This window comes from Oryx dammah, unplaced genomic scaffold, assembly GCF_014754425.2.
Source record: "Oryx dammah isolate SB20612 unplaced genomic scaffold, SCBI_Odam_1.1 HiC_scaffold_17, whole genome shotgun sequence".
NCBI lineage: Eukaryota > Metazoa > Chordata > Mammalia > Artiodactyla > Bovidae > Oryx > Oryx dammah.
Window position 1 is genome coordinate 17,317,365 of NW_024070201.1, and position 27,885 is coordinate 17,345,249.

Consider the following 27,885-nt stretch of genomic DNA (forward strand, 5'->3'; position numbering starts at 1 on the left):
TGGGGAGAGAGGTGGGAGGGGGGTTCAGGATTGGGAACTCATGTACACCCGTGGCAGATTCATGTCAATGTATGGCAAAACCAATACAGTATTGTAAAATTAAAAAAAAAAAATCTTGTTGCCAGGTTGCTGAGCCAGAAAAGAGCAACCTAAGGATAAGGAGCATCATGTGGGATGTAAGTGATGCGAAGCCCCAAATAGGTTTCAGGTAAGGAAGTGATTTAATCAGTTTTAGAAATATTGCCTCAGGATTTATATAAAGAGGAGCCCAGTGGGCTACAGTCCATGGGGTCGCAAAGAGTCAGACACGAATGAAGCAACTAAACAACAAACAGAGGAGCTATTAGCGACAAAGAGACCAAGTAGAAGGACTTGCCTGTAAAGTAGGGTTGAAGATGATGAAATGCTGCAGTTGGCAGTGGGAGAAGTGTCAGATTGGGGAGATACTTTAGAAGCACAATTAAGAGTTGACTCATTGGGAAAGACTCTGATGTTGGGAGGGATTGGGGGCAGGAGGAGAAGGGGACTACAGAGGATGAGATGGCTGGATGGCATCACTGACTCTATGGACGTGAGTCTGAGTGAACTCCAGGAGTTGGTGATGGACAGGGAGGCCTGGCGTGCTGCGCTTCATGGGGTCGCAAAGAGTCGGACATGACTGAGCGACTGAAGTGAACTGAACTGAATGATGGGTTACGTACAGGAGTTTATGAAATGTAAGAAATGTAGGGCAACATCTGCATTTCTGGCTTGGATGACTAAGTAAATGATAGTGTCATAAACTGAGGCCAGGAGGAATACTGAAAAGAAACCCCTTTTATAATGGGAAACATAAGAAACTGAGCTTTGGACTTGTTGAATTTGAGATGGAAATGACCATATAATTAGAAATATAGAGCTCAGTTATGGATGAGGACTGTTTTGAGAATAAATAAACAAACAAAAAATAGGAAATTATTATTCATGTGTATTAGCTTATTACTAGATGGCTCCTAGCTGTTGCTATAGCTGAATGTCAGCAAGTCTTACTGCCATTCTGTCAAAGTCAGCTGTTTCTAGGTAATGATGAGTGTATTTTGTTGTTCTGAGCCCATGACCACAGTTCCTTTGCTGTACATGGGTCGCCTGGTTGTAGATAGTGTTGAATGGAATAAAATGATGATGGATAGGCATAATGTAATAAATGGTTTTGCTGACAGAGTGATGGAGCAGAGAAATAAAATATAATACATATTCAGAATGTTTATCATTCTGAAGACAGAAGGGTTCCTCCTGTATTATGGGAAAGGCCCAGTATAATTAGCCCACCACTGGGTAGCCAGCATATCCCATTATGGAGGGCAAAGCTATAACTTCTGCTGTACAGTCAGCTGTGACTATATAGCCAGAATGGCCTTAGTGAAGAAAAGACTACATTTATGAGTCTAGGTATAGGCTTCCATCCCTGTAGCCTGGACAATTTGAGCAGTCACTGAGTTGTTGCTGTTGTTCAGTCACCAAGTTATGTCTGACTCTTTGCAACCCCACGAACAGCAGTATGCCAGATTCCCTTGTCCTTCACTATCTCCTGGAGTTTGATTAGACTCATGTCCATTGAGCAAATGATGCCATCCAACCATCTCATCCTCTTCTGCCCCCTTCTCCTCTGGTCCTCAATTTTTCCCAGCAACAGTGGCTTTCCCAATGAGCTGGCTCTTTGCATAGGTGGCCAAGGCATTGGAGCTTCAGCATTAGTTCTTCCGATGAATATTCAGGATTGATTTCCTTTAGGATTGACTGGCTTGATCTCCTTGTAGTCCAAAGGACTCTCAAGAGTCTTCTCCAGCACCACAATTCAAAAGCATCAAGTCTTTAATGCTCAGCCTTCTTTATGGTCCAACTGTCACATTCATTATGACTACTGGAAAAACCATAGTTTTGGCTTAACTGACTTTGTTGGCAATGTCTCTGCTTTTTAATATGCTGTCTAGGTTGGTCATAGCTTTTCTTCCAAAGAGCAAGCATTTTTAAATTTCATGGCTGCAGTCACCATCTGCCATGATTTTGGAGCACAAGAAAATAAAATCTGCCACTGTTTCCACTTTTTCCCCATTTATTTACCATGAAGCGACGGGACCATATGCTGTGATCTTAGTTTTTGAATGTTAAGTTTTAAGCCACTTTTTTCATTCTCTTTCACTCTCATCAAGAGGCTCTTTAGCCCCTCTTTGCTTTCTGCCATTAGAGTGATAGCATCTGAATATCTGAGACTGCTGGTATTTCTCCTGGAAATCTTGATACAACTTATGATTCATCCACCCTGGCATTTCACACCATGTACTCTGCATAGAAGTTAAACAAGCAGAGTAACAATATACAGCTTTGATGTACATACTGCTTTTTCTATTTTTAATCAGTACATTGTCCCATGTCGGGTTCTAATTGCTGTTTCTTGTCCTGCATACAGTTTTCTCAGGAGACAGATAATGTGGTCTGGTATTCCTAGCTCTTTTAAGAATTTCTCACTTTGTTGTGATCCGCACAGTAAAAGGCTTTAGTGTAGTCAATGAAGCAGATGTTTTTCTGGAATTCTCTTGTTTTTCCTGTAATCCAATAGATGTTGTGGAGAAAGCAATTGCAACCCACTCCAGTACTCTTGCCTGGAAAATCCCATGGTCAGAGAATCCTGGTGGGCTTCAGTCCATGGGGTTGCGAAGAGTCGAACATGACTGAGAGACTTCACTTTCACTTTTCACCTTCATACATTGGAGAAGGAAATGGCAACCTACTCCTGTGTTCTTGCCTGGAGAATCTCAGAGACGAGGGAGCCTGGTGGGCTGCCATCTATGGGGTCGCACAGAGTTGGACACGACTGAAGCGACTTAGCAGCAATAGATGTTGGCAATTTGCTCTCTTGGTTCATGTACTTCTTAGCCTAGCTTGAAGGATTTGAGCACTACGTTGCTAGCATGTGAATTGAGCACAATTGTATGGTAGTTTGAACATTTTTGGCATTGCCTTTCTTTCAGAATGGAATGAAAACTGAACTTTTTCGGTCCTGAGGCCATTGGTGAGTTTTCCAAATTTGCTGGCATATTGAGTGTAGCACTTTAACAGCATCATGTTTTAAGATTTGAAATAGCTCAGCTGGAATTCCATCACCTCCACTAGCTTTGTTTGTAATTCAGTTCAGTTCAGTCACTCAGTCATGTCCGACTCTTTCCAACCCCATGAACTGCAGCATGCCAGGCCTCCCTGTCCATCACCAACTCCTGGAGTCCACCCAAACCCATGTCCATTGAGTCAGTGATGCTATCCAACCATCTCATCCTCTGTCGTCCCCTTCTCCTCCTGCCCTCATCTTTCCCAGCATCAGGGTCTTTTCCAATGAGTCAGCTCTTTGCATCAGGTGGCCAAAGTACTGGAGTTTCAGCTTCCTTCCAATGAACACCCAGGACTGGTTTCCTTTAGGATGGACTGGTTGGATCTCCTTGCAGTCCAAGGGACTCTCAAGAGTCTTCTGCAACACCACAGTTCAAACACATCAATTCTTCTGTGCTCAGCTTTCTTCACAGTCCAACTCTCACATCCATACATGACCACTGGAAAAACCATAGCCTTGACTAGACTGACAAAGTAATGTCTTTGTTGACAAAGTAATGACTCTGCTTTTTAATATGCCATTGAGGTTGGTTATAACTTTCCTTCCAAGGAGTAAGCATCTTTTAATTTCACAGCTGCAATCATCATCTGCAGTGATTTTGGAGCCCCCAAAAAATAAAGTTTGACACTGTTTCCCCATCTATTTGCCATGAAGTGATGGGACCAGCATCATGATCTTGGTTTTCTGAATGTTAAGCTTTAGGCCAACTTTTTCATTTCCCTCTTTCACTTTCATCAAGAGGCTCTTTAGTTCTTCTTCACTTTCTGCCATAAGGGTAGTGTCATCTGCATATCTGAGGTTATTGATATTGCTCTCAGCAATCTTGATTCCAGCTTGTGCTTCCTTCAGCCCAGCGTTTCTCATGATGTACTCTGCATATAAGTTAAATAAGCAGGGTGACAAGATACAGCCTTGACGTACTTCTTTTCCTATTTGGAACCAGTCTGTTGTTCCATGTCCAGTTCTAACTGTTGCTTCCTGACCTGAATACAGATTTCTCAAGAGGCAGGTCAGATAGTCTGGTATTCCCATCTCTGGAAGAATTTTCCAATTTATTGTGATCCATAGTCAAAGGCTTTGGCATAGTCAATAAAGCAGAAATAGATGTTTTCCTGGAACTCTCTTGCTTTTTTGAAGATCCAGCAGATGTTGGTAATTTCATCTCTGGCTCCTCTGCCTTTTCTAAAACCAGCTTGAACATCTGGAAGTTCACGGGTCATGTATTGCTGAAGTCTGGCTTGGAGAATTTTGAGGATTACTTTACTAGCATGTGAGATGAGTGCAAAGGTGTGGTAGTTTGAGCATTCTTTGGCATTGCCTTTCTTTGGGATTGGAATGAAAACTGACCTCTTCCAGTGCTGTGGCCACTGCTGAGTTTTACAAATTTGCTGGCATATTGAGTGCAGCACTTTCACAGCATCATCTTTCAGGATTTGAAATAGCTCAACTGGAATTCCATCACCTCCACTAGCTTTGTTCGTAGTGATGCTTCCTAACACCCACTTGACTTCACATTCCAGGATCTGGCTCTAGGTAAGTGATCACACCATTGTGATTATCTGGGTCATGAAGATCTCTTTTTGTACAGTTCTGTGTATTCTTGCCACCTCTTCTTATTATCTTCTGCTTTTGTTAGGTCCCTACAATTTCTGTCCTTTATTGAGCCCATCTTTGCATAAAATATTCCCTTGGTATCTCTACTTTCTTGAAGAGATCTCTAGTGTTTCCCATTCTATTCTTTTCCTCTATTTTTCTGCATTGATCACTGAGGAAGGCTTTCTTATCTCTCCTTGCTATTCTTTGGAACTCTGCATTCAAATGGGTATATCTTTCTTTTCTCCTTTGCTTTTTACCTTCCCTTCTTTTCACAGCTATTTGTAAGGCCTCCTCAGACAGCCATTTTGTTTTTTGCATTTCTTTTTCTTGGGGATGGTCTTCATTCCTGTCTCCTGTACAATGTCACGAACTTCCATCCATAATGCTTCCTAAGGCCCACTTGACTTCACACTGCAGGATGTCTGGCTCTAAGTGAGTGACCACATATCATGGGTATCTGGATCATTAAAACCTTTTTTGTATAGTTCTTCTGTGTATTCTCACCACAAACCTCTTGTCCTCATCCATCAGAGGGCCAACAGAAGTAAGAACTATAAACTCACAGACTCCAGAATGAAAACCACAATTACAGAAAGCTAACCAAAATGATCACATGGACCACAGCCTTGTGTATCCCAATGAAGCTGAGTCACACTGTGCAGGGCCACCTAAGATGGATGGGTCATGGTGTAGAGTTCTAACAAAACATGGTCCACTGGACAAGGGAATGGCAAGCTACTTCAGAATTTTTGCCTCAAGAACTCTATGAACAGTATGAAAAGGCAAAAAGATATGACTGGCAGATGAGCACCCCAGATCAATAGGTGTCCAGTATGCTACTGGGGAAGAATGTAGAAATGCCCCCAAAAAGAATGAAGAGTGTGGGTCAAAGTGGAAACGACACTCAGTTGTCAATGTGTTTGGTGATGAAAGTAAAGTCTGATGCTGTAATATTGCATGGGAGCCTGGAATGTTAGGTCTGTAGATCAAGGTAAATTGGAAGTGGTCAAGCAGGAGATGGCAAAGTGAACATCAACATTTTAGGAATCAGTGAACTGAAATGGATGGGAATGGGCTAATTTAACTCAGATAACCACTATATCTACTACTGTGGGCAAGAATCCCTTAGAAGAAATGGAGTAGCTCTCACAGTCAACAAGAGTCCAAAATGCTGTACTTGGATGCATTCTCAAAAATGACAGCATGATCTTGGTTCATTTCCAAAGCAAATCATTCAGTGTCATAGTAATCCAAGGCTATGCCCCAACTACTAGTGCCAAAAAAAAAAAAAAAAAATGAAGTTGACCAGTTCTATGAAGACCTACAAGACATTCTATAACTAACACAAAAAAATATATCTTTTTTTTCATAGGTGTTCGGAATGTAACACCTATGATAGAGATCTCTGTAGTAACAGGCAGTTTGGCCTTGGAGTACAAAATAAAGCAGGGTAAAGGCTAACACAGTTTTGCCAGGAGAAAAGCCTTCTTCCAACAATACAAGAGATGTCTCTACACATGGACATCACCAGATGGTCAATATCAAGATCAGACTGATTATATTTTTTGCTGTCGAGACCAGCTCAACAAGCAGGGTTTCCAAAAGTGCGATACGGCAAGAGAATGAGAAACAAGACACAAGAATTCAGAGAAAAGCGAGGATCAGGGGACCGACACCGCTCCAAGGTGAAGGTGCGGAAACTGAATCCAAGCCAGCTTGATGATACTTTCAGCCATGAATGAAAGAATAAGCGAGGAGTTAAACTATAACTCATGTGGCCTTCAGGGCCAAAGAACAAAATGATCATTAACCATTGAGTAATTAGGAAACAGTAATCAATAACAAATCAGTAACTAAGACTAATATTCTTATCTATAGATTTTCCACAAGATATGTAAAGCATGTGACTCTGAGACACTAGTTGAGAAACAGTCTAGGGTCAGTTTTCCGACTCCAGGATCATATCTTGCTTTCAAGATTATGAACTGTTCTCTCTGGACTTGTTCCAAGAGTCTCATGCCTTATAGCATCCAGTTTATCAAAAAGTATAAATTACTTTTGTGCCCTTGATGGGGCCTGCTTTTCTTTTATTCTTCTTGTCTCCTACACTTTGCAGCTGAAGATGGAGAAGCTCTATACAGTCAGCAAAAACAAGACCTGGAGCTGACTGTGGCTCAGATCATCAGATCCTGATTGCAAAATTCAGGCTTAAATTGAAGAAAGCGAGGAAAACCACTAGACCATTCAGATATGACCTAAATTAAATCCCTTATGATTATATAGTTGAGGTGATGAATATATTCAAGGGGTTGGGTCTGATAAACAGAGTGCCTGAAGAACTACGGGCCAGGGTTTCTAACATTGTACAGGAGGCGGTGACCAAAACCATCCCCAAGATAAAGAAATACAAGAAGGCAAAGTGGTTGTCTGTGGAAGCCTCACAAATAATTGAGAAAAGAAGAGAAACAAAAGACAAAGGAGATAGGGAGTGACATACCCAACTGAATACAGAGTTCCAGAGAACAACAAGGAGAGGTAAGAAATGAACAATGCAAAGAAATAGAGGAAGGCAACAGAATGGGTAAAACTAGAGATCTCTTCAAGAAAATTGGAGATATCAAGGGACCATCTTATGCAAGGATGGCCACAATAAAAGAAAGAAATTGCAAACCTAACAGAAGCAGAAGAGGTTAAGAAGAGGTGGCAAGGATCACTGAACACTGGGGGAAAATGCTGACATCCACAGGATGGATCATCTTATCCATGTGACTACAAACAAAATTTTGCCTCATTTAGGCCCTTTGGAGGATATTCACAAGGACATCAATATATTCAGTGCCCATTCTTAGCATCTGTCTCTATAGACCTAATCAGACCTAATCACAGTTTTCCAACTTAATTATTTCCAAGGCCCTGATCAACTGAGAAACTTTTAGTTACTGCTCATAATCAAAAAGATTCTGCCCCCTACTCATATATGAAGTGCAGCTTCCTTCAGTTGTGCTCATTGGGTGAATATCCTTTGACCAATTTCTGGGCTAATTGAGGGATTGTAATCTAGTGGCTGTCTATTTTTGGATGTTGCTAGCATCCTGTGCAGATTCATGGTGAATTAGACCAAATACACTCTCCCTCTGTTAACATGTCACAAGTGACTCCCGGTGAAGCCAAAGGTATGGCGATGAAGAGGAGCAAATGTAGCATAAGTAGGTGTTGAAGAAGTCTGAGCCACCTGCTTATGTATCTTCCTTTGGGGTTCTGGACCTTTCAGACCCATTCTTATATATACTGCATCTACTTTATACTGAAATGATGCTGTATACTCTGTTTCAGTGGGTTAGATAAAATCCACGTCAGTTCTTAAACATAGCATTTGGTATCCTACTGACAAGTTTCCAGCCTCTACTAGGGCCCAGTAGCTAGCCCAGAACAATTTTTCAAGTAGTTTTTGACAGAGAAAGGCACTACCTTACTCCTAAACCCTAGAAGTCTGTGCTATGATCCTCCCATTACGATGCTTTAGAGACCCCCACACAGTCTTTCACAGTCAGAGATATTTCCATCACTGTTGGAACAGCTGGGCTATGAAGCCCAAGTGGTAGGGCAGCTTGCCCCACATTATGAACCTGCTACTGTGTTCTTTCTTACACCATGTCTCACTGGTGTCTGGTAGCCTTATTAGTTATCAAGTATATGGGTTGGAGCAGCATGCCGAAATGTGGCATATTTTATCTCCCAAATCCAGAGAGTGTTTGTCTTCAAGGTGGATGGTGCAAAGTATAGTATCTTGTCTCTTACTTTAGAAAGGATATCCCAAAATGTCTGTAAGCTTCAGCTATGTGGTAGACCCTTAACTTTTGGCCAAGTTTATCTCCCACCCTCTAGTGTGTATTTGTCCTATTAAGTCATCCAGGGCAGCGGTGCCCAGACTTTTTGGCACCACTTCAGGTCTTCCTCAGATGATCAGGCATTAGAGTCTCATAAGTCGTGTGCAACCTAGATCCCTTGCGTGTGCAGTTCACAGAAGTGTTCGTGCTCCCTGAGAATTTAATGCCTCCACTGCTCTGACAGGGGCTCGCCCTCCACTCACCTCCTGCCGTGGTACCCGGTTCCTAACAGACTGGGGACCACTGGCAATCCATGGCCCGGGCGATGGGAACCCCTAATCTAGGGAGTCATTAGTTTCTCCTCACCACGGTCAATTAGTATAAGGTCACCAGTGTAAAGGACAGGTGTGATGTTCTTTGGGCACTGAGGTAACATGCTCCTGGGGATAAGAGCAAGAGAGCTGACAGAGCTCTGAGAGCAAGATGTAAAGAAGCACTGTTCTTTCCATTTAAATGAAAACTCCTCTCTTTGCTTACTGATTGGGATGGGAAAGAACACACTTGCTAAAACAGCAGCCTAACGTATGCCGGGGACGGTGTTGATTTGTTCCATTTAAGAAACCACAGCTGGAGGAAGCTTAGCTGCGATTTATGTCACTTCTACCACTTCAAAGTTCCATTATTCCCAGTGAACTAAAAGAACCAATTCCATTGGCGCTTTCCCCACTGTCACCTACACTCTGTAAAGATGTAAAGAAATGGCCACCACAAGTTCATCAAGAATTCTGCTGCTCCCCTCATTTCTTAATGATTTGATGAAGAGCATTTCCTCTGTGACCCCCTGGCGTTACAGCTAGTGGGTGGTTGAGCAGATTGCACATAAAAGGAACAAACATATGCTTTCCCCACCCAAGCCTTTAGAAGTCCTTTTCTACAGAGTACTAGAGAAGTTCAGGCATTTTGTAACTGTAGAGCTTTGACTGAGTTCAGGCTTTGTTAGGCCAATGTAAACACTATTTCTGGTTATTTTTTTAAAATGTGTTTGTTTGTTTTGGCTGCACCACATGGTTTGTAGGATCTTAGTTCCCCAACCAGGGATCAAACCTGTGCCCCCTGAGGTTAAAGTGTGGAGTCCTAACCACTGGACAGCCAGGGAATTTCCTGAACATCATTTCTGGATACTCAAGCCAACATATTAAATCCCTAATCTCAAGTGAGTGTGGTCATATCAATAAGTTCAGCCCAATCAACTCTTGAACACCATAGAATCCGCTTTCACACATCCTTCTGAGCTCTTGTCAACACAGATTGGTAAATTCTCAGAACTCTTTGGTTTATAAATAAGTTACCTCCTTTTGGTAGAGAAGGAAATGGCAACCCACTCCAGTATTCTTGCCTGGAGAATCCCGGGGACGGGAGCCTGGTGGGCTGCCATCTATGGGGTCGCACAGAGTCGGACACGACTGACGTGACTTAGCAGCAGCAGCAGCAGCAGCAGCTCCTCTTGGAGTAGACCTTGTACCTCTCTGTACTGTCCTGAGATATAAATCTCATTGTGGGCTGGAGGCAATGAGGAAATGGTTGTGGGGGAATCCTAAGGAGAATCAGCCCAAGTGTGTGAGGCAACTGAGCCAGGTACAACCATTGAAAGGACTTTATGCAGAAAAGGGCTGTTTCCCTCAAAACACAGAGGAAGAGTTTCCTCCACCAACAGGAGAGTTTGAAGGCTGAAGCTCCTCAAGCCTTGTCTATGTCTGCCCAAATATCCCCACCTAGGTCTCATGGTTCCACTTCTTCCCCAATAATGCCCTTAGCTTATTGCACAAGACCTGTTTAATTTTCTGGTTATACTGCAAGCACTGTGGTTTGGTGACCCTTTAATTGCACCTGGATTGCCTCCAGCTCACCCTGCAACCACAGGAGATGAAGGAGTACTCCATAGAAATCTTCCGATTGCCTGAACATGTTCTTTAAACATTTTTTACAGCTTATTGAGCATGCTGCTGCTGCTGATGCTAAGTCACTTCAGTTGTGTCTGACTCTCTGTGACCCCATAGATGGCAGCCTACCAGGCTCCCCCATCCCTGGGATTCTCCAGGCAAGAACACTGGAGTGGGTTGCCATTTCCTTCTTCAATGCATGAAAGTGAAAAGTGAAAGTGAAGTCACTCAGTCAGGTCCGACTCTTAGCGACCCCATGGACTGCAGCCTACCAGGCTCCTCCATCCATAGGACTTTCCAGGCAAGAGTACTGGAATGGGTTGCCATTGCCTCCTCTGCAACAGTAAGCTAGAAGGGCATAACCATCCCTGTAGAACTCATAGTCTGGGGTATATAGGCAGTTTACAGTGTAGTGTGAACTGAGAAGGCATAAGTGATAATAAACTGTGTTTAAGCTGCACAATTTGAAGAGTTTTGAAAAGTATGTACTGGTGAACCTATCACTATAATAAAAGAAATGAACATATCCATCACCTCCCAAAGTTTCTTGTGGTACTTGGTATCCTCCCTTCCCCCTTTCCCCACCCTCATCTTCAGATAACTACTGATCTGCTTTGTGTCATTCTAGATTTGTTTGTATTTTCTATAATTTGATATAAATGAAATCATTTATGTACTCTTTTTCAATTGATTGCTTTCATTCAGTATCACTATTTTGAGATTCATCCATCCTTTTATATATGAATAGTTCATTCTTTGTACTGCCAAGTAGTATTCCTTTGTGTAGATACATCACAATTTGTTTATCCACTGACATTTAGGTTGATGGGTTGTTTCTGGTTTGGGGCTATTACAAATAAAACTGCTACGAACTTGTATTACCATCTTTCTGTAGACATATGTTTTATTTCTAGTGGGTAAATAACTGAGTAGAATGGCTGGATGAAATGGTAGATGTGTGTTTAACTTGTAAAATTAAAAAAAAAAACTGTCAAACTGTTATCCAAAGTAGGTGTACTAATTTGCATTTGCTCTATTTCCATGCCAAAAATTGCTAGGGCAGACTATTTTAGCCATTCTAGTGGTTGTATAATGTTTTCCCACTACAGTTTTGGTTTGCACTTTCCTAACGACTACTGATGACTGTCATTAGTCACTTGTACTTACTTGCTATCTGTATATTCATTGGTAGAATGTTCAGATCATTTGCTCATTTTAAAATTAGGTTGTCTTATCACTAAATTTTGAGTTTTTTTTACATATTCTAGTTACAAGACTTTTATCATGTACATATTTTGCAAATGTTCTCTTCCTGTCTGTGACTTGCATTTTTACTTTTGCAAAAATGTCTTTGGCAAAGCAAAAGCTTTTAACATTGATGAAATGCAATTTAACAGTCTTTTCTTTTATAATTCATGATTTCTGAGTCCTACTTATGAAATCTTTGCCAGAACCATAGACACTAAGGTTTCCTTGTTTGCTTACTTTTGGATATTTTATGGTGTTAACTCACTTTTTTAAGGTCTCATAAAGTGCTTTTATTTTTTTTTTTTTCAGAAAAATACATACTTTTCAGATTATTTTGCATTATAGATTATTATAAGATATTGAATATGCTCCCCTATGTTATACAATAAATTCTTGTTACTTATCTATTTAATGTATAATATTGTATCTATATAAATATATAGATATTTTATAGATATAGATATACAGATAGTTTGTATCTGTTAATCCCATTATCCTAAGTTATCCCTCCCCACATTTTCTCCTTTGGTAATTGTAAGATTGTTTTCTATGTCTGTGAGTCTGATTCTGTTTTGTATGTAGTTTTATTTGTATTATTATTAGATTCTACATATAAGTGATATCATGTAATATCTGTCTTTTCTCTATCTGACTTACATCACTCAGTATGATATTCTTCAGGTCTATCCCTGTTGCTGCAAATAGCATTATTTTGTTCTTTCTTATGGCTAATATTCCACTATATATATACATATACACATATATATATAGTATATATACATATACATATACCATACAAATCAGTGGCACAGTGGTAAAGAATCTACCTGTCAGTGCAGGAGACACAAAAGACATGGGTTCAGTCCTCGAGTTGGGAAGATCCCCCGGAGTAGGAAATGGCAACCCACTCCAGTATTCTTGCCTGAAAAATCCCATGGACAGAAGAGCCTGGCAGGTTACAGTCCATGGAGTCACAAAGTGTTGGACACAAATGAGGGACTGAGCCCACACACACACATATAAATATATACCACATCTTCTTAAACCAATCATCTATTGATGGGGACTTGGGTTGCTTCCATGTCCTGGCTATTGTAAATAGTGGTGCTATGACTATTGGGGTACATATATTCTTTCAAATTAGCATTTCTGTCTTTGCTGCATACATGGCCAGGAATTATGGGATTGCTGGATCATATGGTAGCTATATTTTTAGTTTTTTAGGGAATCTCCTTACTGTTAACCATAGTAGCAGCACCAATTTACATTCCCATTAATAGTGTTCGGAGGATTCCCTTTTCAACACACTCTCTCCAGCATTGACAACTTGTAGACTTTTTGATGATATGTGTGAAATGATACTTCATTGTGGTTTCGATTTGCATTTCTCTAATAATTAGCAACATTGAGCATATTTTCATGTGCCCATTGGCCCTCTGTATGGCTTTGGAGAAATGCCTATAGAGATCTGCTCATTTTTTGATTGGATTGTTTGTTTTTTAGATATTGAGTTGTATGCACTATAGTGTTCATTGTTATATTTAGATCTATGACAGTTTTCAAATTAAGTTATATATGATGAGAGGGCTCCAGGTGGTGCAGTAGTAAATAATCCACCTGCCAGGCAGGAGATACAAGTTTGATCCCTTGGTAGGGAAGATCCCCTGGAGAAGGAAATGGTAACCCACTCCAGTATTCTTGCCTGGGAAATCCCATGGACAGAGGATCCTGGTGGGCTTAGTCCATGGGGTGGCAAAGAGTTGGACACAACTTAGCGACTAAACAACAACAACGTGAGATAAAGATCAAGATTTATTTCTCTCCATTTGAGTATCCAATTTGTTGAAAAGAATATCCTTTACCAATAAAATTGCATTGGTATATGTATTGAAACTCAACAACATGTGTTTGGGTCTATTTCTCAACTCTCTATTCTGTTTCATTGATCTGCATGTCTATCTTTATGCCAATATCACATCTTGATTACAGTAGTTTTATAATATGTCTTAAAATCAAGTAATGTAAGTTCTCCAATTTTTTTCCAAAATTATTTTGACTATTCTAGTTCCTTTGCATTTACATGCAAGTTTTCAAGTCAGCTTGTCAAGGTACACACACACACACACACAAAACCAGCTGGAACTTTTGATTATGATTACATTGACTATATACATCAATTTGGAAAGACTGATCTTAACAATATTGAGTCTTCTGATCCATGAATATCTTATAGCTCTTTGTTTAAGTCTTTAAGTTTTATCAGCAGTGTTTATTACTTTTCAGTGTACAGGTCATATAGATTTTTCCTACAATTTATGCCTAGGTATTTCATATTTGCTGATGCCACTGTAAATTTTTAATTTTAATTTCTAAATGTTTGCTGCAATACAACTGTTTTCTGTATCTTACAACCTTGATAAATTCACCTGTTAGTTCCAGTAGCTTTTTAGTAGATTCCTTCGAATTCTGTATTTAGATGATCATGTCAATTTAGTTAAGTCGCTCAGTTGTATCTGACTCTTTGTGACCCCATGGATGGCAGCACACCAGGCTTCCCTGTCCATCACCAACTCCCGGATCTTGCTCAGACTCATGTCCATTGAGTTGGTGATGCCATCCAACCATCTCATCCTCTGTCATCCCCTTCTCCTACTTTCAATCTTTCCCAGCATCAGGGCCTTTTCCAATGAGTCAGTTCGTCATATTAGTTGGCCACAGCAGTCCAAGGGACTCTCAAGAGTCTTCTCCAACTCCGCAGCTCAAAAGCATCAATTCTTCGGTGCTCAGCTTTCTTTACATTCCAACTCTCAAATCCATATACGACTACTGGAAAAACCATAGCTTTGACTAGACGGACCTTTGCTGGCAAAGTAATGTTTCTTCTTTTTAATATGCTGTCTAGGTTGGTCATAGATTTTCTTTCAAGGAGTAAGTGTCTTTTAATTTCATGGCTGCAGTCACCATCTGCAGTGATTTTGGAGCCCAAGAAAAATAAAGTCTGTCACTGTTTCCATTGTTTCCCCATCTATTTGCCATGAAGTGATGAGACCAGATGCCATGATCTTAGTTTTTTGAATGTTGAGTTTCAAGCCAGCTTTTTCCTTCTCCTCTTTCACTTTCATCAAGAGGCTCTTGAGTTTTTCTTAACTTTCTGCCACAAGGCTGGTGTCATCTGCATATCTGAGGTTATTGATATTTTCCCAGCAATCTTGATTCCAGCTAGTGCTTAATCCAGCCCAGTATTTCAAATTGCCAACATCCATTGGAACATAGAAAAAGCAAGAGAATTCCAGAAAAACATCTACTTCTGCTTCATTAACTATGCTAAAGCATTTGACTGTGTGGGTCACAAATTGTGGAAAATTCTTAAAGAGATGGGAATTACCAGACCACCTTGCCTGCCTCCTGAGAAATCTGTATGCAGGTCAAGAAGGAATAAAGAAGGAATAGTTAGAACTGGACATGGAACAATGGATTGGTTCCAAATTGGGAAAGGAGTACATCAAGGCCGTATATTGTCACTCTGCTTGTTTAAGTTATATGCAAGTACATCATGCGAACTGCCAGGCTGGATGAAGCATAAGCTGGAATCAAGACTGCCATGAGAAATAAAACTAACCTCAGATTAGCATGTCAACTGTGAATAAAGGTTATTTTAGTTCTTCTTTTCCAGTCTCAGTGTCTCTCCCACCACTCCATCCTGCCACCCTTATTGCGCTAAAGAGGATGTCCAGTGCAATGTTGTGAAGAAGTAGTAGGTGCAGACATCTTTGTTTTAATTTTAGAGAGAAAGCATTCAGCCACTCACCATTAAGTATCATGTTGGCTGCAGGTTTTTCATAGATGCTTTTCATCAAGTTGAGGAGGCTCTCATCTATTCTTAATTTGCCAAGAATTTTAATTACAAATGTTAGCTAGACTTCTGTAAATAATTTTTCTGCATCTTTTTGAGATCATATATCCAGTTTTCTTTTTTAAGTCTGCTAATTTGGTGAATTGCATTGATTGATTTCCAAATCTTAAAACAATCTTGTATTCCAAGGATAAACTCTATTTGTTTATAATGTTACTTATTATCGTGTTCATGAGAGAACATTGGTTTGTTATTTTTTGTAGTTTTTTCCCTCATATACTTTGAGAAGTTTTTTATCTGATAACACTAGTCTCATAGAAAATGATATAAATTTTCCTGTAAGTACTTCTTTGGCTGCATTCCCACAATTTTAGCATGTTGTCTTTTCATTTTTTATTAAACCAAAAATATTTTCAAGTTCCTTTTGTGACTTCTCTGACTTATGGATTATTTGAAGATATGCTATTTAATATCCAAATATTTGGAGGTTTTCCAGAAATAAAAAAATGTTTCTGTTATTTTACTCTGTTTTAAATTATTTCTAATTTCATCATGATTAGAAAACTTTCTTTGTATAATTTTAATTCTTTTAAATTTGTAGATATTTACTCCATGGCCCAGAATTATGGTGTATTTTAGTGAAGGTTGTTCATGTGCCCTTGAAAAGAATTACTTTTCTCTGGTTGAGTTCAGTGCTCTATAAATGCCAATTATGTCAGGTTGGTTGATAGTGTTACTCCAACCTTCTATCAGTTCAGTTGAGTTCAGTCGCTCGGTAACGTCCGACTCTTTGTGACCCCATGAATCGCAGCACGCCAGGCCTCCCTGTCCATCACCAACTCCTGGAGTTCACTCAGACTCATGTCCATCGAGTCAGTGATACCATCCAGCTATCTCATCCTCTGTCGTCCCCTTCTCCTCCTGCCCCCAATCCCTCCCAGCATCAGAGTCATTTCCAATGAGTCAACTCTTCGCATGAGGTGGACAAAATATCGGAGTTTCAGCTTTAGCATCATTCCTTCCAGAGAAATCCCAGGGCTGATCTCTTTCAGAATGGACTGATTGGATCTCCTTGCAGTCCAAGGGACTCTCAAGAGTCTTTTCCAACACCACAGTTCAAAAGCATCAATTCTTCAGCGCTCAGCCTTCTTCACAGTACAACTCTCACATCCATATAAGACTAATGGAAAAACCATAGCTTTGACTAGACGGACCTTGGTTGGCAAAGTAATGTCTCTGCTTTTGAATGTGCTATCTAGATTGGTCATAACTTTTCTTCCAAGGAGTATGCATCTTTTAATTTCATGACTGCAGTCACCAGCTGCAGTGATCTTGGAGCCCCAGAAAATAAAATATGACACTGTTTCCACTGTTTCCCCATCTATTTCCCATGAAATGATGGGACCAGGTGCCATCATTTTCGTTTTCTGAATGTTGAGCTTTAAGCCAAGTTTTTTCACTCTCCACTTTCACTTTCATCAAGAGGCTTTTTAGTTCCTCTTCACTTTCTGGTGTCATCTGCATATCTGAGGTTATTGATATTCCTCCCAGCAATCTTGATTCCAGCTTGTGCTTCTTCCAGCCCAGTGTTTCTCATGATGTACTCTGCATAGAAGTTAAATAAGCAGGGTGACAAGATACAGCCTTTTCCTATTTGGAACCAGTCTGTTGTTCCATGTCCAGTTCTAACTGTTGCTTCCTGACCTGCATATAGATTTCTCCAGAGGCAGGTCAGGTGGTCTGGTATTCCCATCTCTAGAAGACTTTTCCACTGTTTATTGTGATCCACACAGTCAAATGCTTTGGCATAGTCAATAAAGCAGAAATAGACATTTTTCTGGAACTCTCTTGCTTTTCAGATGATCCAGCAGATGTTGGCAATTTCATCTCTGGTTCCTCTGACATTTCTAAAACTAGTTTGAACATCTGGAAGTTCACAGTTCACGTACTGGTGAAGCCTGGTTTGGAGAATTTTGAGCATTACTTTACTAGCATATGAGATGAGTGCAACTGTGCAGTAGTTTGAGCACTCTTTGGCATTGCCTTTGTTTGGGATTGGAATGAAAACTGACCTTTTCCAGTCCTGGGGCCACTGATGAGTTTTCCAGATTTGCTGGCATATTGAGTGCAGCACTTTCACAGCATCATCTTTCAGGATTTGAAATAGCTCTACTGGAATGTCATCACCTCTGCTAGCTTTGTTCGTAGTGATGCTTTCTAAGGCCCACTTGACTTCACATTCCAGGATGTCTGTCTCTAGGTGAGTGATCACACCATCATGATTATCTGGGTTGTGAAGATCTTTTTTGTACAGTTCTTCTGTGTATTACTGCCACCTCTTGTTAATATCTTCTGCTTCTGTTAGGTCCATACCATTTCTGTCCTTTATCGAGCCCATCTTTGTATGAAATGTTCCCTTGGTATTTCTAATTTTCTTGAAGAGATCTCTAGTCTTTCCCATTCTGTTGTTTTCCTCTATTTCTTTGCATTGATCACTGAGGAAGGCTTTATCTCTTCTTGCATTCTTCGAAACTCTGCATTCAGATGCTTATATCTATAGCTTCTATAGCTTTTACTAATTTATTGTCCACTTTAGGCAAACTTTCTCTGGTTGCAGCCAGCAGGGGCTACTCTTTGTTGCAGTGTGTGGGCTTCTCATTGCTGTGGCTTTCTTGTTGTGGAGCACAGGCTCTGGGTACAGAGGCTTTAGTAGTTGCAGCTCACAGGCTCAACAGTTGTTACCTGCATGCTCTAGAATGCAGGCTCAGTATTTATGGCACATGGGCTTAGCTGCACCACGGCATGTGGAATCTTTCTGGACCAGGGTGTCCAGAAAGAACTTGTATCTCTTGCATTGGTAGGCATTTCTTATCCACTGCACCACCAGGGAAGTCCAGTAATTATATCATGTTTGTCAAACTTTTTCAATATAAGAGAAAAGGAGTATAATTATGGAATCAGGAACTTAAGTATAACTTGTATGGCAACATCATCAATATTAGCTCATTACTTTGCAGTATAAAAATGTAATACCTATCTTTTTAAAAATTATGGTAAAACCAACATAAAATTTATCATCTTAACTATTTACCTTGACTATTTTAAAGTGTATAGTTCAGTAGTTAGTTAATTACTTTTTTTATTATTTTTAATATAAATTTATTTATTTTATTTGGAGGCTAATTACTTTACAATATTGTATTGGTTTTGCCATGTCAACATGAATCCGCCATGGATGTACATGTGTTCCCCATCCTGAATGCCCCTCCCACCACCCTCCCCGTACCATCCCTCTGGGTCATCCCAGTGTACCAGCCCCAAGCATCCTGTATCATGCATCGAACCTGGACTGGCAATTCATTTCATATATGATATTATACATGTTTCAATGCCATTCTCTCAAATCATCCCACCCTCTCCCTCTCCCACAGAGTCAAAAAGAGTGTTCTATACACGCATGTCTCTTTTGCTGTCTCTCATACAGGGTGATCATTACCATCTTTCTAAATTCCATATATATGCGTTAGTATACTGTATTGGTGTTTTTCTTTCTGGCTTACTTCACACTGTATAATTGGCTCCAGTTTCATCCACCTCATTAGAACTGATTCAAATGCATTCTTTTTAATGGCTGAGTAATACTCCATTGTGTATATGTACCACAGCTTTCTTATCCATGTGTCTGCTGATGGACATCTAAGTTGCTTCCATGTCTTGGCTATTCTAAACAGTGCTGTGATGAACACTGGGGTACATGTCTCTTTCAATTCTGGTTTCCTCGGTGTGTATGCCCAGTAGTGGGGTTGCTGGGTCATAAGGCAGATCTATTTCCAGTGTTTTAAGGAATCTCCACACTGTTCTCCATAGTGGCTATACTAGTTTGCATTCCCACCAACAGTGTAAGAGAGTTTCCTTTTCTCAAGAGGTTTAAGTAGTAAGAAGAAAAGTTCTGTACATTTACTTACACAGTTACCATTTTTGGTGTTCTTCATTCTTGAATGGATCTAGATTTTTACTTAGAATCACTTTTCTTCTTCAGCTTTTATCTATCTGAAGTTTTCCTACCTTTTTATTTTATTTTTTTTTAATTTATTTATTTATTTTAATTGAAGGCTAGTTACTTTACAATATTGTAGTAGTTTTTGCCATACATTTGACATGAGTTGGCTATGGTGCTTTGCTGAGTTGGCTGATATTATTTTTTCTTCTCAGGGGTCTATTTTCCTGACTCTTTGAATGTGTGGCAATTGATTACTACATGGTAGACATTGTTAATTTTTCATGATTTTGAGTATCAAAGTTTTTTTGTATTCCTTTAAATATCTGGGGGGCTTTGTTTTTGTATATATGTGGTGTGTGCTCAGTTGTTCAGTCCTGTTTGACTCTCTGCAACTCCCTGGACTGTAGGCCACCAAGCTCCTCTGTCCGTTGGATGTCCCAGGCAAGAATACTGGAGTGGGTTGCCATTCCCTTCTCCACTGTTCTTATATAATGTCAAGTAAACTTGGATACGATTTGATTCCTTTGAGACTTGCTTTTAATATTTGTTAGATAGGTCCAGAATGCCTTTCAGTGTAATCCTTACCTGTCAGTTTCTTTCGGGGACAAATAAAAGGTTGAGAATGGTATAAAGTAAGTCTCAGTTCAGTTCAGTTCAGTTCAGTCGCTCAGTCGTGTCCGACTCTTTGCAACCCCATGAATCGCAGCACGCCAGGCCTCCCTGTCCATCACCAACTCCCGGAGTTCACTCAGATTCATGTTCATCGAGTCCGTGATGTCATCCAGCCATCTCATCCTCTGTCGTCCCCTTCTCTTCCTGCCCCCAATCCCTCCCAGCATCAAAGTCTTTTCCAATGAGTCAGCTCTTTGCATGAGGTGGCCAAAGTACTGGAGTTTCAGCTTAAGCATCATTCCTTCCAAAGTAATCCCAGGGCTGATCTCATTCAGAATGGACTGGTTGGATCTCCTTGCAGTCCAAGGGACTCTCAAGAGTCTTCTCCAACACCACAGTTCAAACGCATCCATTCTTCGGCGCTCAGCTTTCTTCACAGTCCAACTCTCACATCACATACATGACTACTGGAAAAACCATAGCTTTGACTAGATGGACCTTAGTCGGCAAAGTAATGTCTCTGCTTTTGAATATGCTATCTAGGTTGGTCATAACTTTTCTTCCAAGGAGTAAGAGTCTTTTAATTTCATGGCTGCAGTCACCATCTGCAGTGATTTTGGAGCCCAAGAAGATAAAGTCTGACACTGTTTGCACTGTTTCCCCATCTATTTCCCATGAAGTGATGGGACCAGAAGCCATGATCTTCGTTTTCTGAATGTTGAGCTTTAAGCCAACTTTTTCACTCTCCTCTTTCACTTTCATCAAGAGGCTTTTTAGCTCCTCTTCACTTTCTGCCATAAGGGTGGTGTCACCTGCATATCTGAGGTTATTGATATTTTTCCCAGCAATCTTGATTCCAGCTTGTATTTCTTCCAGTCCAGCGTTTCTCATGATGTACTCTGCATATAAGTTAAATAAGCAGGGTGACAATATACAGCCTTGACGTACTCCCTTTCCTATTTGGAACCAGTCTGTTGTTCCATGTCCAGTTTAACTGTTGCTTCCTGACCTGCACACAGATTTCTCAAGAGGCAGGTTAGGTGGTCTGGTATTCCCATCTCTTTCAGAATTTTCCACAGTTTATTGTGATCTACACAGTCAAAGGCTTTGGCATAGTCAATAAAGCAGAAATAGATGTTTTTCTGGAACTCTCTTGCTTTTTCCATGATCCAGCAGATGTTGGCAATTTCATCTCTGGTTCCTCTGCTTTTTCTAAAACCAGCTTGAACATCAGGGAGTTCACGGTTCACGTATTGCTGAAGCCTGGCTTGGAGAATTTTGAGCATTACTTTAGTAGCGTGTGAGATGAGTGCAATTGTGCGGTAGTTTGAGCATTCTTTAGCATTGCCTTTCTTTGGGATTGGAATGAAAACTGACCTTTCCCAGTAGGTCATAAAGTTGCTTCAGTCATGTTCAACTATTTGTGACCCCAAGGACTGTAACCTGCCAGACTCCTCCATCCAGGGGATTTTCCAGGCAAGAATACTGGAGTGAGTTGCCATTTGCTTCTCCAGGATATCTTCCTAACCCAGGGATTGAACCTGGTTCTCGTGCATTGCAGGCAGACTGTTTACCATCTGAGCCACCAGGAAATGCCTATGCTTGGTGAATAGGTCACATTAATCTCATATATAAAAGTAAATGCTGATTTTCATCTCATGTGGCAAATGATTCTGCTGTCCTTGAGGTCAAAGAGACTATGTCTTTTTCCACTTATATCTTAGATATTAACAGTCTCTAGCAAGCATTTATTAAATATTTGCTTTCATTGTATTTTTAAAAAATGACTAATTTTTCATCTTATTTTTAAAATAACATAGTTATTTTTACTAGTGATAGCAATTTTTGAAAATAACTATATACTTCTTTAATAATTCTAAGTATTTCATCAACTTACATTTGCTGCATCCATTCTATTTTTCTAATTTTTCTTTTCTTTTCCATATCTTGTCTTCTCTTCAGTTTGGAGAAATGGAATTCACTTTCCTTTTTGTCTCCCACAATCACATTTTCAGTAGGACTCCAAAACTATTGAGAAATGAAAAATGAATACACAAAATATTAAATTACTGATTGTGACGTTATCTGACTATAAACAAGAACTTCTGTGTATTCAGTAGGAATATACCAAGATAGAAATAGAGAAGAGGACAGACCCTTTTAAGATTAGTGTACTGAGGTAGTATTTAATAAGTATTTGTTGAGTGAATAAGTGAATAGACATATTCTAGGAGTGTTTTAGTTTCTCATAAGAACAGAGCTGACCAGTAGGTGCTACTGACTTTTGAAGACTCTAATCCTCAGTACTTTGGCCATCTGATGGGAAGAGCCAACTCCCTGGAAAAGAAAAGACCCTGATGCTGGGAAAGATTGAGGGCAAGAGGAGAAGAGAATGACAGAAGGTGAGATGGTCAGATGGCATCACTGACTCAATAGACATGAGTTTGAGCAAACTCAGGGACATAGTGAAGGATAGGGAAGCCTGGCGTGCTGCAGTTCATGGGGTCACAAAGAGTCGGACAAAATTTAGCAACTGAACAATAACAACAAATTCTCAAGGAATATGGGCACCCTCCAAGAATACAGAAGTCTCACCATTGTATCCTAAGACTTCGTGATTTCCCCTGTATGATGCTTTATACTAGCTGGTTGCTTGTTTTCCTATTTTCAGTTCATTCCTCCTCCCTCACCCTTGTTTTCCTATTTTCAGTTCATTCCTCCTCCCTCACCAGATACACATTAAATAACAAAGAGGAGAGTTTATCCCCCACAACACTCTGAATTTGCCCTATTAAAGCACTGTACTGAAATATCCTGTTTACTTAACTCTCTCCTTAATTAAAAGGCAAACTTCTTGAGCAGAGGAATATTTTTATTTACCATTGCTTCTTAAGAATCCAGTAAAATGCCATACATCTGACTGGTATGCAGTAAAATTTGTTGACTGAATGAATGAATTCACACTTTGATCATTTTTCATACTTAGTATACCCAATATACCACATTCTACAATCTGTATATCAGAGATTGAGGGAATTGAATGAAGATACTTGAGCCATATAAATAAACATCCAGAACTATAAAACCAGATAATGTTAACTTTTAAAATGTAAGTTTACAAATATCCTTGGATAAAAAATATTTCCACAAAAAGGAGATTAAACAAACATGTTTATAGAAAAATTCTCAAATCAAATATATGCATTAGAAATCATGTATATTTAAAATCATTCTGTTCAGTTCATATAAATACATGTTATATTTTCCAACACCATGAAAACCCAAGTGATTTCCTACTAGGGTCTGCTGTTACAAGCTCTGTAGAGAAAATAGGATATTAGTCTCAAGAACACCCACTTCTTGTCCAAGGATTAATTAGAGTCAATAACATCTTCAGATTTGCTTTATTATAAAGATAGGTAATTGCTGAGTGCCAGAGAATATCTAAAGATGGTCTAGACTCAAAGCTGATTATTAAAAGCAGAAGTAGATGTTAAAAAAAAGATATATTGCTGAATCTTGAAGTATACTAGTCACCCCTGAGTAGTTAAGCAAATTTTATCAGCTAAATTAGAATTTATTATTTTTAAAAAATCTGAAAATTAACTTTCAGAAAGACAGATATGTTTCTAAGCATATAACATAAAAAATTATTAATATTTATCTGTTCTTACTGTCTCACAAACAGGCCTCCAGCCATTGTTCTCTATACGACGATACCAGCCACTGTAATCCTCTTCCTGAAGAACATCACTTTTAATATGAGATGTATGTTTTGCTGGAAGTTTTGTGTAGTCTCTAGGGCTATTAGCACACAGATCTTCAATATGTCTGTGAGTGAAAATTTTATAGTATATTACAGGTGGAAATTTAACCTGTAGATGGAAAAATTAAAAGAACCATATCAATTTAATTAGGAAAATGGTCTATGTTTTTAAAAATTAAATCTTTTAAATTTCATATAAATGTGCTTTAATAATACTAAGTAAGAATGTATCCATACTTACACCACCTAATCTGAATCGTACATTAATACCAGCAGCAGCATCTAGAAGTTCTGCCTATAAAAAAAAAAATTAGTCTTCAACATTCTATATATCAGTTCATAATTTCTCACTCTATTATATTAAATAGCTACTGAATATTGATTACTTATGAAATAGATGAAGTGAATAAACCTTAAATAGTTAATTTTAAATTAGAAAGTTTCAGAATTTATTTTTTTATAGATACTCAATAAGTAAAACAATTTACATGATAGCTGGGAAAATGATACCAAACTGTTTCCTGTGCATGTAATGTAAAAGTTTAAGTGCCAGGTGATTTATAGTCATAAAACAGAAGTGTTTTTTTAAACACCTTAAATATATGATTTTCATATTAAATATTATCTTCTAGGTTGGGCAGATCCCCTGGAGAAGGAAAAGGCTACCTATTCCAGTATTCTGCCCTGGAAAATTCCGTGGACTATATAGTCCATGGGGTCACAAAGAGTCAGACTCGACTGAGCGACTTTCACTTTCACTCTAGGTAGATTCAGAGAAGAAAATGTGACTAGTGAATCTGAGTTCAAGACCAGCTGACCTTTCCTAGTTAGCTTTTGATTTTAAATCAAAAATCCATGTTTAAATTTTATAAGAATTGTATATAATTGGTCTTCTAAAATTTAATGCCCCACATCAAATGGAAAATAGAGAAAAAAAATCTTGGTCCCCAACCTGTCTTCTGATTATATTAAGTTAGATGAAAAAACAGATGTTATCTTAAATTGTTCAGCCTGAAAGACAACATCAGTTTTGCATAATTTTCTAACTAAAAGATTAAATACATGCACACACACATGTTCCCTGATTTATGATGGTTTGACTTAACAATTTTTCATCTTTATGATGGGTGAAAAAGTGATACACATTCAATAGAAACCATACTACTAATTTTGAATTTTGATCTTTCTCCAGGTTAGTAATACACTGTATGATACTCACTCTGTCCTGTGATGCTGGGCAGCAGCAGTGAGAGAGATAGAGTATACAAAATACTTATATCAGAAATGAAAGATGGGCCATCACTACTGATTCCATAGACACTAAAAGGATAATGAACAAATATGAACAACTCTATGCCCCAAAATTTGATAACGTAAACTAAATGGATTGATTCCTTGAAAGACACAGCCTATCAAAACTCACATAAGGAGAAATAGACAATCTGAATAGATCAATCTCTATTAAAGAAACTGAATTATTAATTAACCTTTCAAAGTAGAAAACACCGTGCCTATATGAGTTCATGGGTGAATTCAACCAAACATTTAAGGAAGACATGTAGTGGAAATCACCCAAGCTGAACAGAGAAAAAGGAAAAAAAATTAAATAAGGATGGCTTAGGAGACCTCTGGGACAACATGAAGCATACTCACATTTGCATTATAGGGATCCCAGAAGGAGATGAAGGAGAGAAATTGGCAGAGAATTTATTTAAAGAAGTAATAGGTAAAAAAATTCCCTAACCTGGGGAAAGAAACAGACATCAAGTTTCAGGAAGCATCAATTCAGTTCAGTTCAGTTTGGTCACTCAGTCATGTCCGACTCTTTGTGACCCTTGAATCACAGCACGCCTCCCTGTCCATCACCATCTCCCAGAGTTCACTCAGACTCACATCCATCGAGTCAGTGATGCCATCCAGCCATTTCATCCTCTGTTGTCCCATTCTCCTCCTGCCGCCAATCCCTCCCAGCATCAGAGTCTGTTCCAATGAGTCAACTCTTCGTATGAGGTGACCAAAGTACTGGAGTTTCAGCTTTAGCATCATTCCTTCTGAAGAAATCCCAGGGCTGATCTCCTTCAGAATGGACTGGTTGGATCTCCTTGCAGTCCAAGGGACTCTCAAGAGTCTTCTCCAACACCACAGTTCAAAAGCATCAATTCTTTGGCACTCAGCTTTCTTCACAGTCCAACTCTCACATCCATGCATGACCACTGGAAAAACCATAGCCTTGACTAGACAGACATTTGTTGGCAAAGTAATGTCTCTGCTTTTGAATATGCTATCTAGGTTGGTCGTAACTTTTCTTCCAAGGAGTAAGCATCTTTTAATTTCATGGCTGCAGTCACCATCTGCAGTGATTTTGGAGCCCCAGAAAATAAAGTCTGACACTGTTTCCACTGTTTCCCCATCTACTTCCCATGAAGTGATGGGACAAGATAGACAGTCCAAAATAAGATAAACTCTAAGAGGTCCACTACAAGACACATTTTAATTAAAATAGCAAAAATTAAGGATAAAAGGGAACCTTAAAAGCAGGAAGGGAAAAATAACTAGTTACATGAAAGGGATTGCCCATAAAACTACCAGCTGACTGTTCAGCAGAAACTCTGTAGGACAGAAGGGTGTGGCATAATATATTCAAAGTGATAAAAGGAAAAAATCTATAACCAAGATTACTCCACCTGGCAATGCTATCATTCAAATTTTAAGTAGATACAGAGGTTTACAGGCAGGCAAAAGCTAAAGGGGTTTGGCATCACTAAACCAACTTTACAATAAACGTTAGAAGGACTCCTCTAAGTAAAAACTAGAAATATAAAAGCTATGAAAGAAGTATAAAAATTATGAAAGTAAAAATCTCATTCTTAAAGATAAATGCATAGTAAAGGTAGTAGATCATCTACTACTAGGTAGTAGGGAGGATAAAAGACAAAAGTGGCAAAATATCTCAATTAACACTAAGGAGTTAAGGAATGTAAAAAAAAAGCTGTAAAATATATCAAAAACATTAAACATAAGGGAGTAAAAAGTACAAATTCAGGGTTGTTAAAATGCTTTCAAACTTAAGAGATCTATACATATATATTTATAAATGTGTGTGTGTGCATAGACACACATGCACACCTCATGGTAATCACAAGCCAAAAACTTATAATAGATACACAAACAAAAAAGGAGAAAGGAACCCAAAATAACATAAAGATAGCCATTATATCACAAGGGATTAGAGAAAATGAAAAAAGGAATGAAAAAGAACTCTAAAAACAATCAGAAAATAATTAACAAATGGTAATAACAACATACTTATGAGTAATTACTTTAAATGAAAATGGACTAAATGATCCAATCAAAAGACATAGGATGGCAGATACAAAATGAATACAAAACAAGACTCAACAATAGATCCACTTAAGATCTAGAGACACATTCAGACCGAAAGAGAGGGGATGGAAAAAGGTATTCTGTGCAATGGAAATCAAAAGAAAGTCAGGTAGGAATACTTATATCAGACTAAATAGACCTTAAAACAAAGACTGCATCAAGAGACAAAGAAGGACAATTCATAATGATAAAAAGGATCCATCCAAAAAGAATATAAAACAATTTTAAATATAAATGCACTCAATACAGGAACACTTAAGTATATAAAGCAAACATTAATGGATATAAAGAGAGAAATGGTCAGTAACACATTAATAATAGGGGACTTTTAACACTCCATTTTCAAGAATGGACAGATCATTCAGACAGAAGATCAGTTAGAAAACATTGACCTTAAAGAGCTCTCTCTCTTTTTCTCTTGATGTGTCTGGATAATGTGTCATCAGCTTAGTTTTTTTCAAAGTATCACCTCTTAGTTTCATTAATCTTTCCTGTTTTTTTTTTTGTTTCTATTTCA

The 27,885-nt window shown here is 38.9% G+C and overlaps 1 protein-coding gene across 1 annotated transcript in view; it reads right to left on the reverse strand.

The window, feature by feature from the left end:
• CUNH11orf65 (chromosome unknown C11orf65 homolog) overlaps window positions 1-27,885 on the reverse strand; it is a 71,199-nt gene that overhangs the window by 18,420 nt on the left and 24,894 nt on the right. Inside the window, exons 3-5 of the mRNA XM_040257925.1 lie at window positions 24,226-24,279; window positions 23,893-24,093; window positions 22,116-22,246 (exon numbers count right to left, since the gene is read on the reverse strand). Of these exons, the coding sequence (XP_040113859.1) occupies window positions 22,116-22,246; window positions 23,893-24,093; window positions 24,226-24,279 (386 nt within the window). The remainder of the gene's footprint in view (window positions 1-22,115; window positions 22,247-23,892; window positions 24,094-24,225; window positions 24,280-27,885) is intronic.